Raw genomic sequence first — 16,566 nt, forward strand, 5'->3', positions numbered from 1 at the left:
AGAAAACCATTCTATCTTGGATTTTCCTCCTATCTCACTGGCTACTCTTCCTCAGTCTCCACTGCTGTTTTTCCCCTTGTTTCCCAACCTGCAAATGTTGGAGGGCTCTAGAATTCAGCCTTTGCTTTTCTTCTCTAAGTTGTGGCTTAAGTGATCTCATCCAATTTAAGGTATTAGTTACCACCTACAAGCTGGTGAATCCCAATGTATTATCTCCAGCTGGAAACTCTCGCTTGAACCTCAGTTTCATATGTAGCCAGCTGCCTGTTTGGTATCTCCACTTCAGTGGCCAGTAAGCCTCTTCAACCTGAATAAGTCCGAAACCAAATTCCAGTCTCCATCCACCCCTCCCCAAACCTGCTTCTTCTACAGTCTTCTCAGTAAATGACAATTCCGTTCATCCAAAATCATTGGAGTCATCCTTGGCTCCTTTTCTTCTCACCCCCCACCTCTGACCTATCAGCCAGTCCTGTCAGTTCTACTTCAGAATATTTCTAGAATCCAACCACTCCTTTCCATCCCCCTGCTACCATGCATTGATTACTGCAGTGTCATCCTCACTAGTCTCCTTGCTTCTGCCTTTCCTCCCTCAAGTGTCTTCTCAATGCTGTATCTATAGTGATCCCATTCAAACATAAGCTTCCCAATGTCACAATAAAGCCAGTGGCCTTACAATGGCCTACAAGGCCCCCTACCTTCTGGTTTGTCTTACCTGTCTCATCTTTCCCCTCTAGCTTGGTGCCAGCCACACGGGCCTGCTTGCTGTTCCTGGAACACTGGCATACTCCCACCTCAGGACCTTGATCATTGCTATTTGCAGTGCTAGGATTCTTTCCCCTTAGATATCCTCATGGCTTCTTCCCTTACCTCCTTCAAGTCTCTGCTCACATGTCACTTTTACCACTGAGACTTTCTCTGATTACTATATTTAAAATTATGACTCCTATCCCTACCCTTTTGGCACTATAATTTTTCTCTTTTTTTTTTTTTCTCTTCGATTAGACCTATCAGTATCAGACATGTTTTTATTTATTACCCTTCTCCCTCCTGGAACGTAATGTCCACAAAGACAGGGACCTTACTTTTCCTCCCAAACTGTTGTATCCCAAGTGCTTAGAAAAGTGCCAAATGAAATGGACAACTGTTACAGATGGATTCTGACATTAGGTATAATATAGAATTATATAACTTCTAAATTCACTTCCAACTCTGAGGTTCTCTGATTCTGCATCATTGTGGTTAAGTCCAGGGGCTTGTTAATTCCTTCTATAAAATAGGTAGAACATTTACTTCAGGAGGGGTTTATGAGAAGTAGTGAATTCATTTACTCCCCACAATTCTTAAATGGAGAATAATACCAAAATGTAAAACTGTGCTATCATCAAATCAATAAACACATGAGGTACTGACATAGGCATCCCACAGCCTTTTCTTATTTCTTGCCCTCAGTGAAGGTAAGTTCAAGTATATACCTAGTGCCAGGTTAGAGGTTTAAATGGATGAGGAGAGGGGTGCGTGGGTGGCTCAGTCGGTTAAGTGTCTGACTCTCGATTTCAGCTCAGATCACGATCTCATGGGTCATGAGATTGAGCTTCTTATTGGGCTCTGTACTGACAGTTTGAAGCCTGCTTGGGATTCTATCTCTCCCTCTCTCTCTGCCCCTCTCACGCCCATGCATTCTCTCTCAAAATAAATAAACATTTAAAAATTAAATAAATAAGGGGTGCCTGGGTGGCTTAGTCAGTTGACTGTCTGACTCTTAATTTTGGCTCAGGTTGTTGTGATCCCAGGGTCATGGGATCCAACCTGCATCGGCTCTGCACTGAGCATAGAGCTTGCTTAAGATTCTTTCTGTTTCCCTTTGCCCCTCTCCCCCTCTCGCACTCACTCTCTCTAAAATTAAAAAAAAAAAAAAATGGGGGGGTTGCCTGGGTGGCTCTGTCAGTTAAGCACCCGACTCTTGATTTCGGCTCAGGTCATGATCTCATAGTTTTGTGAGTTCAAGCCCCACATCAGGCTCTGCACTGGCAGCAGGGAGCCTGCTTGGGATTCTCTCTCTTTCTCTCTCTGCCCCTCCCCCCACTCATGTTGTCTCTGTCTCTCTCAAAATATATAAAGTTAAAATTTTTTAATAGGGGCGCTTTGGTGGCTCAGTTGGTTAAGCGTCCAACTTCAGCTCAGGTCATGATCTCATGGTTTGTGCTGTGCTGACAGCTCAGAGCCTGGAGTCTGCTCCAGATTCTGTGTCTCCCGCTCTCTCTTCCCCTCCCCCACTTGTGCTGTGTCTCTCAGTGTCTCTCAAAAATAAATATTTTAAAATTTTTAAAATATTTTTTAATAAATAAAAAATAATTTTTAATTAAAAAAACAACTGTTCATTCCTTTAAAAAATAAAAAAATAATAAATGGATGAGAAGAAAAAGATGAGATATATGCATCTGTCTGTTTATCCATCTATCCAGTTATTCCTCCAAAATATGTTATATACCTTCTAGGAGAATAGAAGAGAATTGTGAGAAAAGGAAAAATTTCCATTTATTATAGAAAGAAACCTGTAATCTCAAATAATGTGCCCATTCTTTTTTTTTTTTTAAGTTTATTTATTTGTTTTGAGAGAGAGAAAGAGAACACGCAGGGGAGGGGCAGAGAGAATCCCAAGCAAGCTCCGCACTGTCAGCTCAGAGCCCAACTCGGGGCTCAGTCCCCTGAACTGTGAGATCCTGTCCTGAAGTGAGCTGAAATTAAGAGTCGGAAGTTTGGGTCACTTGGGTGGCTCAGTCATTTAAGCATCCAGCTTTGGCTCAGGTCATGATCTCACGAGTTCTAGCCCCGCATAGGGCTTGCTGCTGTCAGCACAGGGCCTGCTGCTGTCAGCACAGGGCCTGCTTCAGATCCTCTGTTCCCCTCTCTTTCTGTGCCCACCCCCCACCCCCACTCTTGCGTGCTCTCTTTCTCAAAAGTGAACATTTAGGAAGAAAAAAAGAGTCAGACGCCTAACTGACTGAGCCACCCAGGTGCCCCTGTGTCCATTCTTAACATATAATTTTTTAATTTTAGAAATTTCCAAATTTATGCAAATGTCAAGAAAATAGTATAACAAACCATCATATGCCTACCCATTACCTAGCTTCCTTACTTTAATTTTTGGCAATCTTGTTTCATCTCCCCCTCCACCAATTCCCCCTACTTTTTTAAGTGTTTTAAAACAAATCCAAGCCATCATATATTACTCACAAATACTTGAAATAGAAATTTAAAAGATCAGTCTCTAAATTGTGATATGCAGCTACATGTTAGAAAAACTGATCATTGAAAGTATTTCAAATCCCAAAATCAACAAGGAAACTCCTGAAATAAGTTGCATTTTGCAGGATATAAGGTTAATACACAAAAGTCCATTGCTTTCCTTTATACCAGCATTGAACAATTGGCATTTGAAATGAAAAGAAAAATGCCATTTATATTAGCACCCCCAAAAAAGAAATGCTTAGGCTTATATATAACAAAATATGTACAGAATCTGTATGAAGAAGACTACAAAACTAACAAATCAAAGAAGATCTAGGGGCACCTGGGTGGCTCAGTCAGTTAAGTGTCCGACTCTTGATTTTGGCTCAGGTCAAGATCCCAGGGTTCGGGGGTGCCGAGGTGGCTCAGTTGGTTAAGCATCCAACTTCGGCTCAGGTCATGATCTCACGGTTTGTGGGTTCAAGGCCCACATCAGGCTCCGTGCTGACAGCTTATAGCCTGGAGTCTGCTTTGGATTATGTGTTTTTCTCTCTCTCTGCACCTCCCCGACTCGTGCTCTGTCCCTGTCTCTCAAAAATAAATAAATGTTAAAAAAAAAAAAAAAAATTAAAGGAGTGCCTGGGTGGCTCAGTGGGTTGGGCATCCAGCTTCGGCTTAGGTCATGATCTCTCAGTTAGTGAGTTTGAGTCCCACATTGGACTCTGTGCTGACAGCTTAGAACCTGGAGCCTGCTTCCAATTCTGTGTCTCCCTCTCTCTCTGCCCCTCCTGTCATGCTCGCTGACTCTCTCTAAAATAAATAAACATTAAATTTTTTTTTTTTAATCTTAGGGTTCATGAGATTGAGTCCTGCAGCAGGCTCTGCACTGATAGATAGTTTGAAAGTGTGAAGTCTACTTGGGATTTTCTCTCTCTGTCTCTCTCTCCCTCCGTCTCTCTCTCTCTCTCCCCTGGTTGCACTCATGTGTGCACACACATGCCAGTCTCTTTCCCTCTCTCAAAATAAATATTAAAAAAAAAAAAAAGGAAGATCTAAACAAATAAGGAGATATTTCATGCTCACGGACTGGAAGACTCAATATTGCTAAAATGTCAAATCCACCCAATTTGTTATATAGATTAGATAGATCAGCTATAGATTCAGCACAATCTCAGGCAAAATCCACGTGAACTATTTTGTGGATTTGGCAAATTGATTACGTGTATATGCAAAGGCAAAAGAATACAATACTAAAGAAGAACAAAGTTGGAGGACTGACTTGACTTACTATAAAGCTACAGTAGGGGCGCCTGGGTGGCTCAGTTGGTTAAGCGGCCGACTTCGGCTCAGGTCATGATCTCGCGGTCCGTGAGTTCGAGCCCCGCGTCGGGCTCTGTGCTGACAGCTCAGAGCCTGGAGCCTGTTTCGGATTCTGTGTCTCCCTCTCTCTGACCCTTCCCTGTTCATGCTCTGTCTCTCTCTGTCTCAAAAATAAATAAACGTTAAAAAAAATTAAAAATAAATAAAAAATAAAAAAAATAAAGCTACAGTAATCAAGACAGCATGTATTAGAGAAAGAATAAATTGATCAAAGAACAGGATAGAGAGCTCAGAAATAAACCCACGGGAATACTGTCAACTGATCTTTGGCAAAGGAGCAAGACAATTCAAGGAAGGACAGTCTTTTTAGCAAATGATACTAGAACAGTGGGACATCCATTAACTCAAGGGGCGCTTGGGTGGCTCAATCATTTAGGCATCTAATTTTGGCTCAGGTCATGATCTCGCAGTTCACGGGTTCAAGGATTTTTAGAATGACAAACTATCTCTGCTGTCAGCATGGAGCCCAATTCAGATCCTTGGTCTCCTTCTCTCTCTGTCCCTCCCTCACTTGCGTGTGTGTGTGTGTGTGTGTGTGTGTGTGTGTGCGCGCACTCTCTCTCAAAAAATAAACTTAAAAAAAATTGGGGCGCCTGGGTGGCTCAGTCGGTTAAACGTCTGGCTTTGGCTCAAGGCATGATCTCATGGTTCGTGAGTTCGAGCCCCATGTCAGGCTCTGTGCTGACAGCTCAGAGCCTGGAGCCTGCTTCAGATTCTGTGTCCCTCTTTCTCTGCCCCTCCCCTGCTCACACTGTCTCTCTCTGTCTCTCAAAAATAAATAAACATTAAAAAAAATTTTTTTAAATTAACTCAAAACGGATCTTAGACCTAAATATAAAACCTAAATCTAAAATATTAGAAGATAATACAGGAGAAAAATCTAGATAGCCTGGGTTTGGTAATAAGGTTTTAGGTATAGTACCAAAAGCACAATCCATGAAGCAAAAATTTGTAAGATATACTTTATTAGAATTTAAAACTTCTGCTCTGAGAAAGACACTGTGGGTGCCTGGGTGGTTCTTTCATTAAGCATCTGACTTCAGCTCAGGTCATGATCTCACAGTTCGTGAGTTTGAGTCCCACATGGGGTGAGCTCGAGCCCTGCTTCGGGTGAATATGAGCCCCACTTTGGGTGAGCCCCACTTCTTTCTCTCTTACCCCCTCCTGAGATTCTCTCTCTACCCCTTGCTCACTTGTGCCCTCTTTCTCTCTCTCTCTCTAAAAAAAAGAAAGAGAAGAAAAGAAAAGAGAAGAAAAAAGAAAGACACTGTTAAGAAAATGAAGAGAAAAGCCACAGGCTAAGGGAAAATATTTGTAAAGCACATATCTGATAAAGTACTTATATCTAAAATACAAAAAACTCTTAAAAGTCAACAATAAGAAAACAAACAACCAAATTAAAAATGGGCAAAAGATTTGAACAGACACCTCACCATGGAAGATACACAGATAAGCATATGAAAAGATGTTCAACATCTTAGGGACCTGAAAATTAAAATACTGAAATGCCACTACATATCTACTAGAATGGCTAAAATCCAAAAAACTGACAATACCAAATGCTAACAAGGATGAAGGAAGTCCTATTCATTGCTGGTAGGAATGCAAAATGGTATAACCACTTTGGAAGACAGTTTGCAGTTTCTTACAAAGCTAAATATAGTCTTACCAAACTCTGTGATCCAGCAGTCACTCTTCAAGGAATGTAACTAATTAGATGAAAACTTATATCCACACAAAATCTGGCACATGAATACTTATTTATTACTTTATTCATAATTACCAAAAATTGGAAGCAACTGAGATGTCCAGCAGTAGGTGAATGAATAAACAAACTGTGGTACATCTATATAATAGGATGCTATTTCTTTTTTTTTTTTTTTTTTTCAACGTTTTTTATTTATTTTTGGGACAGAGAGAGACAGAGCATGAATGGGGGAGGGTCAGAGAGAGAGGGAGACACAGAATCGGAAACAGGCTCCAGGCTCTGAGCCATCAGCCCAGAGCCTGATGCGGGGCTCGAACTCACGGACCGCGAGATCGTGACCTGGCTGAAGTCGGACGCTTAACCGACTGCGCCACCCAGGCGCCCCAGGGATGCTATTTCTTGATAAAAAGAAATGAAAAAAAATATTTATTTAAAAAAAAATTTTGATAACCTATCAAGCCACAAAAAGACATGGAGGAAACTTAAATGCATACTGCTAAGTGAAAGTCAATCTGAAAAAGATACATACTGTTTTCAACGATATGACATTTTTTAAAAAGCAAACTATAGAAATTAGTAAAAATCTCTACAAGTAAAAGATTAGTGGTTGCCAACTCCCTGGGTGGAGGAAGGGGGGAGTGGAGGGATGGATGAGTAGGCAACATACAGAGGGTTTTTAGAATAACTATTCTCTATGAAACTGTAAGGTGTTTACATGTTATTATGGGTCAGTTGAAACCCATAGAACTTTAAAACAGAGAATGAACCTGATATATCAATATTGGTTCATGAACTGTGACAAATGTGCCGCCACACTAATGCAAGATGTTACTAGGGGAGGCTAGGGGAGGGAGTTGAGGTGAGGTGAGGTACATGGAACTGTACGTGCCATCTATCCAATACTATAAATAAAAACTGCTTAAAAATTAAAGTGAATCAGTGAAACTGTAGATTCAAGTCGAATCATTTTTTTTATGTGTGTTTATTTTTGAGAGAGACAGAGCATGAGCAGGGGAGGGGCAGAGAGGGAGGGAGACACAGAATCCGAAACAGGCTCCAGGCTGTGAGCTGTCGGCACAGAGCCAGATGTGGGGCTTGAATCCATGGACTGTGATATCATGACCTGAGCTGAAGTTGGACGCTTAACCAACTGAGCCACCCAGGCGCCCCTCAAGTCAAATCACTATGCTGTACACCTTCAACTTGTACAGTGCTCTATGCCAGTTATACCTCAATAAAATTGGTGGTGGGGGGAGCTATTAGGAAAAAGCAGATGGTTGAGAAAAATAGCAGTTCAATTTGTTCATCTGCTAGATTAGGTACTTTGAAAGAAATACCCAAATAAGAGCAATATATAAGGACATTAATGACCGTGAGGCTCCATAAGGAGGCCCCTAAAACTTTCTGCTCCACAGATCAGGGTAATTTTAAATCACAAGCTCTAACACCTTGAGGGTAGACTGCAAGGTATTTGTAACATGACCCAGGATTCCACACTTCTTATTAGCCGAGAGTGCCCAGGAATTATCGTACAATCCAGTAAAAGTCAGTTCAGAGCTGCCCCAGAGGAGCTTTCTCCAGCCACCTTAGACTGCCAATTCCAGACAGTGTTTTGGATTCCGAGTTAACCTTTCATTATTTTCCAGTGCTGTTTGAGATTAAACAAGTCTGGGGGAGCAGCTGAGTCCCCAGGGTTAGAGTCTAAGGCCGGTGACTCAGCCCTGTCTGCCAGTTTCATAAGCAGTTCGGAGTGGCAGTGGTTGATGGGTTATATTAGTTTGTCTGTATTTAATAGTTATTCATTGTTAGTTGAAAAGACCTATTACCCTAGCCTCCATACTGCCTAGAAGAGCAGGGTTGAAGCTTGACACATTTAGTTGCCTGGTTAATTCTTTTATCTCTAGAGTGCAATAAGAAATTCTTACTTTGGAGCAGGTGTCTGACAAACTGATCCAGACTACCTCCTATTGTTATGTAGCCTGTGAGCAAAGAATGGTTTTTACATTTTTATTTTTTATTTTTATTTTATTTTTTATTTTTTTTCTAACGTTTATTCATTTTTGAGAGACAGAGACAGAGCATGAGCGGGGAAGGGGCAGAGAGAGAGGGAGACACAGAATCTGAAGCAGGCTCCAGGCTTCTGAGCCATCAGCACAGAACCCGATGCAGGGCTCAAACTCACAAACCATGAGACCATGACCTGAGCCGAAGTCGGATGCTCAACCGACTGAGCCACCCAGGCGCCCCGGTTTTTACATTTTTAAATGGTTGGGGGAAAAAATTGAAAAAGATTTCACGACACGTGAAAATAATATGAAATTTCAAGTTCAGTGTCCATAAATAAAGTACTATTGGGACACAACCATGTCCACTTGTTTAGATTTTTTTATGGTTGCTTCTACACTACAATAACAAAGTTCACTACTTATGAAAGAGATTGTATAGGCCACAAAGCCTAAAATATTTACCACCTGACTCCTTGTAGGAAAAGATTGACAAACCCCACTTTTAAACATTCATTGGTTCTCTAGAGGTTTGAAAGAGTCAGGGAAACTCCTAAAAATGCCAGTTATTCTCAGGGAAAATGATATTGACAACAGCTGACTTCAGCTTTAATAATTTAGGGAGAGTGACTAGGAAACAAAACTTGAGGGATCATAAAAGGAAGGGGATAGAAAGTCTTCCATTTCTCTTGGGCCAGAAAATAACAACTTTTTGACAGATTAGAAAATATACAAATTTTTTCAGATATGGTACTATTACTACTAAACTCCATTTACTTTATTACCGGTTTTTTGTTCAAATGTAACAATATAAACAAAGCAAGTGTCATCATTTCCATATCCAGAGTAGAGGCATCAAGTGAGATGGATCTCAAACGGTCTCTTGCATTATTTCCATGATATCACTCACCACCTGAGCATCAATCATACTACTAGAGCACAAATAATCAAAAACCACATTACCCAAAAACCCTACTTGTCAATTTCAGCTTCCTCTTAGACTTTTGCTGGAGCTAACATAAAAATCCCACTCGTTAATGTCATCTCTCTTCATCTCTGCTTACCCCTCTTGAGAAATACTTAGGACCAGTAAAATGGCCAAGAGGTGGCAGCAGGAGGGAGGAGGACCAGAAGCAAGAGGAGAAACAAAGAGCTTCTCCCTTCCCATGCTAGATAACTAGTCTGTGGATAGAGTTGTTTGACCTTCCATCAAGAAAAAATCTTTTTCTCTAGCTCTTCCTCCCACAACCAAATAAAAAATTCAAAACAATTGCCAAAGAAGATATATGAATTGGCCTTGCTTTACCTAAAGCATCATTCTGAATACCATGATACCAGTAACTTTATTTTATTTTATTTTTTTTAATTTTTTTTCAACGTTTATTGTATTTTTGGGACAGAGAGAGACAGAGCATGAACGGGGGAGGGGCAGAGAGAGAGGGAGACACAGAATCGGAAACGGGCTCCAGGCTCCGAGCCATCAGCCCAGAGCCTGACGCGGGGCTCGAACTCACGGACCGCGAGATGGTGACCTGGCTGAAGTCGGATGCTTAACCGACTGCGCCACCCAGGCGCCCCACCAGTAACTTGATTTTAGAATAGCTTTATGAAACTTGACTTTTGAAGGTTTTAAGATCAGTCAGGAGCACTATAAACATTTAACTTTCCCTGATGCTTTCAGAGTGTTTTTTTTTTTTAGTAGTAGTTTGTTTTGGGATTAAAAACTTTCTTTTTTTTAAGGTTTATTTATTTATTAATGTTTATTTATTTTTGAGAGAGAGAGAGAGAGCGTGAGTTGGGGAGGGACAGAGAAAGAGGGAGACAGAATCCAAAGCAGGCTCCAGGCTGTGAGCTGTCAGCACAGAGCCGGACGCCAGGCTCCAATCCACAAACTAGGAGATCATGACCGGAGCTAAAGTTTGACGCTTAACCAACTGAGCCACCCAGGCGCCCCTATTTATTTATTTTGAGAGAGAGAGAGAGAGAGAGAGTGAGCAGGGGAGGAGCAGAGAGAGAGAGAAAGAGTCCCAGACTCTGAGCTGTCAGCACAGAGCCCCATGCAGGGCTCAATCTCCCAAACCCTGAGATCATGACCTGAAGTGAAACCAAGAGTCATACACTTAACCGACTGAGCCACCCAGGCACCCTTTGGATTAAAAAGTTTCTAAAAACTTTTTTTTTTTACATGACTAGATTAACAGCTACTTAAAAAAAAAAAAAAGATAGAAGGCTACCCTTATCCTTAGCTATTGACCAGAAGAAAACAGATACTCACATGAAGACACTGGACAGCACTGGGGAAGGGAGGTGACAGGGAGAACTGCAGAAAAACAGATTTGTGGGATCACCAAAAACTGGCTTGTGCTAATGACTTTTTACTTGGCCCTTTTAATAAATTCGGCAGTTATTTTATAGACTCCAGGAATTACTGTGTAGTAATTTTCAAATTTTATAAGTTATGTGGGCAACATACTAAATGATAGAATTTATGTGTAGTTGAATAAAATTTTCCTTTTGAATTTTTTTTTAAGTAATCTCTACCCCAAACGTAAGCCTCAAACTCATGACCCAGAGAGAGATCAGGAGTCACAGACTCCACCAACTGAGCCCACCAGGTGCCTCCTCCTTTTGTATCTTTTAATGAAAATGTTTCCTGTGAAATTTCATGTCAAAGCAATAAATAGCAAGTAATTTAGCAATTTTAAGTTAAAAATGCCTTCTCATTCACCTTCAGACTCTGGTATTTGGTAATCTTTCTTGTGTGTGATTTAAACCACCTTTCCCGTCCTCACTTCTCTCCAACTGCCTGTTTTTCATCATGTCAGACATCAATTTCCTAACTGTGTCTTTGTCTTCTCAGCCTTGTCTCAGCCTCCTCTTTCCACTCTTACCTTCTTACACCCTTTGCTCCCAAGCAGAGTTTTTCCTACTTTATAATTTCTTTCTTGCCCAATGACCTGCTTCCTGCCTTTGGGCAGCCCTCTGAGCCCAAAACCCCCTCCCAGCGATCACCTGACCCCTCTTCCCTCCCTGGCACTGTTGCCTGAGTGAAGACCATCCTAGTGGCCTGTAGACCCCCAACTAACTCCAATCAACTCTATATTGAGGTTTACTCTCCCACTGCATTCCTTCTTTCCGCATCTATGTTTATACAATGCCTCCTTTTCAAAAACATTTTTTAAATGTTTATTTTTGAGAGAGGGAGAGACAGAGTGTGACTTGGGGGGTGGGGGGGGGGGAAGGGGCAGAGAGATGGGGAGACACAGAATCCAAAGCAGGCTCGAACTCAATGAGCCATAAGATCATGACCTGAGCCAAAGTAGGACGCTTAACTGACTGAGCCACCCAGGCGCCCCTTCAACGCCTGCTACTTTAAAAATGCCCACCCCAGGGGCGCCTGGGTGGCACAGTCGGTTACGCGTCCGACTTCAGCCAGGTCACGATCTCGCGGTCCGTGAGTTCGAGCCCCGCGTCGGGCTCTGGGCTGATGGCTCAGAGCCTGGAGCCTGTTTCCGATTCTGTGTCTCCCTCTCTCTCTGCCCCTCCCCCGTTCATGCTCTGTCTCTCTCTGTCCCAAAAATAAATAAAAAACGTTGAAAAAAAAAAAATTTTAAAAATGCCCACCCCTCCAGGAGAAAAACAAAGCTACCACCATGTTCTACATGCTTACTTATCAGTCAGTATCAAATCTGGGGTATCTGTGGTGCGCGGAACCCATTAATTCATGTATTGACATTGAGTCAGAGTAATATTAACAACAACAATAAGGCTGCAAAAAAAAAAAAAAAAAATACCAAGGCCAAACACATCCATCTTTCATTCTCCTGTGATTCTCCATGAAAGACACACAGGTAGACACATAGGGTATTCTTCAGAGGAAAGGCTGAAACTTGGTTCCCACTATAATATTTGGCACTAGTTACTCTAAATGAGAGAGCATTAAGCAAAGGAATTTTAATTTTTCTTTCAAAAGAGTGAATTTTCAGAATAGCACAGAATTGGACATGCATACAGAAACGCCTGTATGCATCACGGTGTACCAGTTTATGTAACTGAAGGGAGGTAAAGGTGAGACTTGCAGATTGATTTTTTTATTGTTGCTTTTTGGTGAATATTCTCTTTTAAAAGAGTGTTTCCATTAATACCATTAGTTTAATAACAATTCTTTTTTAATGTTTTTAAATGTCTATTTTTTTTTGAGGGGGGGGGGGAGAGAGAGAGCAAGCCAGGGAGTGGCAGAGAGAGAAGAAGAGAGAGAACCCCAAGCAGGCTCCATGCTGTCAGCACAGAGCCAGACACGGGGCTCAAACTCATAAACCATGAGATCATGACCTGAGCTGAAACCAAGAGTTGGGCGTTTAACTGACTGAGCCACCCAGGCACTCCCAATAACAATTCTTTTACAGGGGCACCTGGGTGGCCTAGTCAGTTAAGCACCTGACTCTTGATTCTGGCTCAGGTCATAATCTCCCGGTTCATGAGTTCAAGCCCCACATCAGACTCTGTGCTGACAGTGTGGAGCCTGCTTGGGGTTCTCTCTCTGCCCCTCCCTCTCTCCCTCCCTCAAAAATAAATAAACATCTTTTTAAATAAAAAGATTTGCAAATTTGATAATTTTTAAGATTAGCAACTGGGAAAACATTTGTCATTTAATGAAAAAAAGGCCTACAAAATTATATCTCTAATTTTCTTTTTTAATTATAAAGAAGAATTAGAAGGGAACTTTCATAAGAAATTAAAATAATTAACGTGTTTGGGTTCTAAAACTACAGATGATTTTTCTTTTTTGGTCTTCATTTCCCTTGTTATTATAGGATGTTATTTATGCAATTAATAAAATTCAGTGATGGGAGAAAAAGCTTGGGATTTATCATTTTAACAGAGAATCTTGAGACTTCTCTTACTTCTGGCAAAGCCCTTGCTATTTCCAGTACTTGATCTTAACCTCCCAGCAAGCCTAAGAAGGTGGGGATGGAATGGAGATCAGAGGGTCTCCTACCTCAGCACCTGAAGTCAGTGTATAGTTCATACTACAGGATGTCCTTTTAGAGCCATGATGTTCCAGGACTATAGCACTTGTAAATGCCTCAAAACAACATCCCTTTCTGACATTTTGGGAAGCAGAACAGCAGAGTGTTTAAGAGCACCTGTGGACTTTACTGTCGGGTAGGTCCGGGTTTGAATCCCACTCTTGTTGAGTACCAGATAGAACTTGAACAACGAACCTAATTTCTTTGGCCTCATGTTTGTCTTTGTATAAAATGGGAGAATAATGAAACTGATCTCATAGGGTCATAACAAGAATTAACAGGGTAAATCTAAGCAAGAATGTTTAGTGAGTGCACAACACACATAGCTGTTTTTGTCCTGCTTGGTTCTCCTGACATCTCTTAGCTGGACATATTTTTTGGATACCCCCATTTAATCAATCAATTAATTTGTTAGTTTACTTTGCATGCATAGATGAGGTAAGAGTTTTCAGTTCAGTTTCTGTATGCTGTGCTAATGAGAAATCTACTGACTGGGGATTCTTTGCTCCTTCTGCAGAAAGTGCCCTGTCTTTTTCCATATCTGCTTATTAAAGTAACCTTCTCCTTTTACTTTACAGATATATGTAATTGACAGCGCAGACAGAAAAAGATTTGAAGAGACGGGTCAGGTAAATAATTCTTCTGTTGAGATATTTTTAAAATAACTGGGTATTCATTAATCTACCTTGTAAATATATGAGAGTGAGGAAGGTATTGTTGTTTAACCTTTGAGGTTTAAACAAGGCAGTCTTTCTGGCAAGCAGGCAAAAATACCAGTTGCAAAAAAAAAACAAAAAAAAAAAAAAAAACAAAAAAAAAAAAAAAAACAGGAAAAAAAGGTTTCCTATAAGGAAATTACTTGAGAATCCTTTAAACTATTTTTTGGTTACAGCCTTTGAGTTTTAGTCAAATTAAATAAACCAAGATATAAGCAAATGGACCTTACCACCATGCCCAAAAGCTCTTCCAGTGTCTTCCCAGGCCACTGAGAAATGAACCCCGAGGAACAGTTCATTTGTCATTTCTGGGTACAGTTTTCAATACCAACCTAATTGATCCAAGGGTACCTTTGACAAATTTGAGGGGATCTTAGGAAATATGCAAGCCAAGACTAAGCTGCCCTTGCTTCCAAGCCAAGAGTAGATATGCTTTGAACCCAAATATGGCTTCAAATGCAAAGTACATATCAACATGATTACACGGTGCAATTTGTGTACACAATTTTAAATAGAGAAGCAGCGGGCATAGACCATTTTACCGAGACTGAATATACTGATAAGGAGCAAGAAGAAGAATGACCTCTTTAGAGAATTGTGCAGAGTCCTTGACCTGTGTCCTAAACTACCACAGGTGACCTTCCAAAGGTAGTACTCCCCATGTTTATGTTCCTTTTTCCTGAAAATTAGTTTGAGAACTTTCCAGACTCCTGGAGACAACCCCTCTCCTTTCGATACCTTGATGGTTTCTCTGTCATCACTCATGTGAAGCAATGCTAAACATGAGCTTAGGGGTAAAGGGTGTTATAGAATGATCTGCCTCTTGAACCCTCCAGTTCCCTTTGACAGCCTAAGTATCTTAAGTAGCTAAAATGTGAGTTTCATAGGGAAGACGGGAGTCCTCTTAGGTAAATACATACCCTCTCCTATGCATATTGCAGACAGAATCAGCATACGTGTAGAACCCAACCAGTAACCAAAACATCAGAGATGTTGCCAAATGGATTTTAGGATGTGGGTTTGATGAAGTGCAGTGCACATGCATGCATGTTTTGAAGGTAGACATTGAGGAAACAGAATTAGTCTATAAAGTCATTGTCATTTTCAGTTTAAAATGTGTGTGTGTGTGTGTGTGTGTGTGTGTGTGTGCACGCGTTGAAAGTCATTTGCAGAAAATAGCCTTGAGTAAATTTTAAATCTCCGTCCACACCTGTGTTTTCTTTTTAACAGCATTTCTTAAAGTATGATCTCTGAATCCCCTATAGCAGAACCACCTGGGGAGTGTATTGAAATGCAGATTCTTAGGCCCTACCTCAAACATCCCACAGTCACCTACTCTGGGGTGGGCCCAGGAGTCTGCCAGGGAATTTTTCCACAGCCTCGAGTTTGAGAACCACTGCCCTTGGAAGTTGCTAGTTGATCAGCTTAATGCTTTTATTTTTTTTCTAATTAGAAGTACATGGTTAAATATCATCGTTTTCATCCTTCCCTTCCCATCCATTCCCAAAATGATCCAGGAACTAGCTGAATTACTGGAGGAAGAAAAACTAAGTTGTGTGCCAGTGCTCATCTTTGCTAACAAGCAGGATTTGCTCACGGCAGCCCCCGCCTCTGAAATTGCAGAAGGACTGAATCTGCACACCATCCGAGACCGAGTCTGGCAGATCCAGTCCTGCTCAGCTCTCACAGGCGAGGGCGTTCAGGTGAGATTACCAGAAGGCTTGGTTACCTGGCAACGTGGCACCCAACCAGCGTGGTCTGTCTCACTGGTTGGGCTGATCTAGATAGAAAAAGATCTGAAACAAATAGCTTTCGATTAGTAGATGAACCGCTCCAGGATGTGAAGGGCACAGAGGAGTTTGGTTCTTTTTACTTAGCAACCAATCTGATAATCATTAACTGTTCCAGGAAAGCCACAGATAAACCACCCACACACAGGACAGACTACCCCACTGGGTAGGAGGTCAGAACCAAAGACCTTCGGAGATGCTTTCTAACTCTAGGATTCTTTGATGATTGGGTTGGGGTTTGTGTTGTGTCTAATATTAGGGATGCTAAATAGTTGTGTTCCCGCGGTAACAGCCATCAACAATACGCACACCAGTTATCCTAGAAGTGTTTTGATTTTTCTGTTGGCTATCTCCACTGCCCGAGGGGGTGGTGTCTCTTTCCTGTTACATCAGGTTGGTTTCCCGCCGGGAGGCTTCTGCTGACAAAAAGCCCCATCATGCTTTATACTGAGGAACCGTATACCAGAAGAGCAGTCTCCCCCTCATTTGTTATTAATTTAGGGCAGAAAATGGTTGTATCCCAGATACCTGAGAGCCTATATCCTCAAAGAATGATAAACCATTTCAGCTCTGATGCTTCCCACCAGGCAGCCTCAGACCAGTTGACACTCAGGGCTACTTCTTTACGCTGGAGCCCCAGCATGTTCCCCATGCCTCATTTTAAACATCTGGTGTACCTGCCAGGGAAGTGACACAGTGCTGTGAGAACCA

The 16,566-nt window shown here is 41.5% G+C and overlaps 2 protein-coding genes across 2 annotated transcripts in view; one reads left to right on the plus strand and one right to left on the minus strand.

Annotated features, from left to right (window-relative positions):
• The window catches only part of SFXN2 (sideroflexin 2), a 60,612-nt gene that overhangs the window by 37,141 nt on the left and 6,905 nt on the right, over positions 1–16,566 (minus strand). The window lies entirely within an intron of this gene.
• The window catches only part of ARL3 (ADP ribosylation factor like GTPase 3), a 38,342-nt gene that overhangs the window by 13,217 nt on the left and 8,559 nt on the right, over positions 1–16,566 (plus strand). The window contains exons 4-5 of the mRNA XM_030334617.1: positions 13,928–13,978; positions 15,583–15,768. Coding sequence (XP_030190477.1) covers positions 13,928–13,978; positions 15,583–15,768 — 237 coding nt within the window. The remainder of the gene's footprint in view (positions 1–13,927; positions 13,979–15,582; positions 15,769–16,566) is intronic.

Source organism: Lynx canadensis, chromosome D2, assembly GCF_007474595.2.
Source record: "Lynx canadensis isolate LIC74 chromosome D2, mLynCan4.pri.v2, whole genome shotgun sequence".
Taxonomy (NCBI): Eukaryota; Metazoa; Chordata; class Mammalia; order Carnivora; family Felidae; genus Lynx; species Lynx canadensis.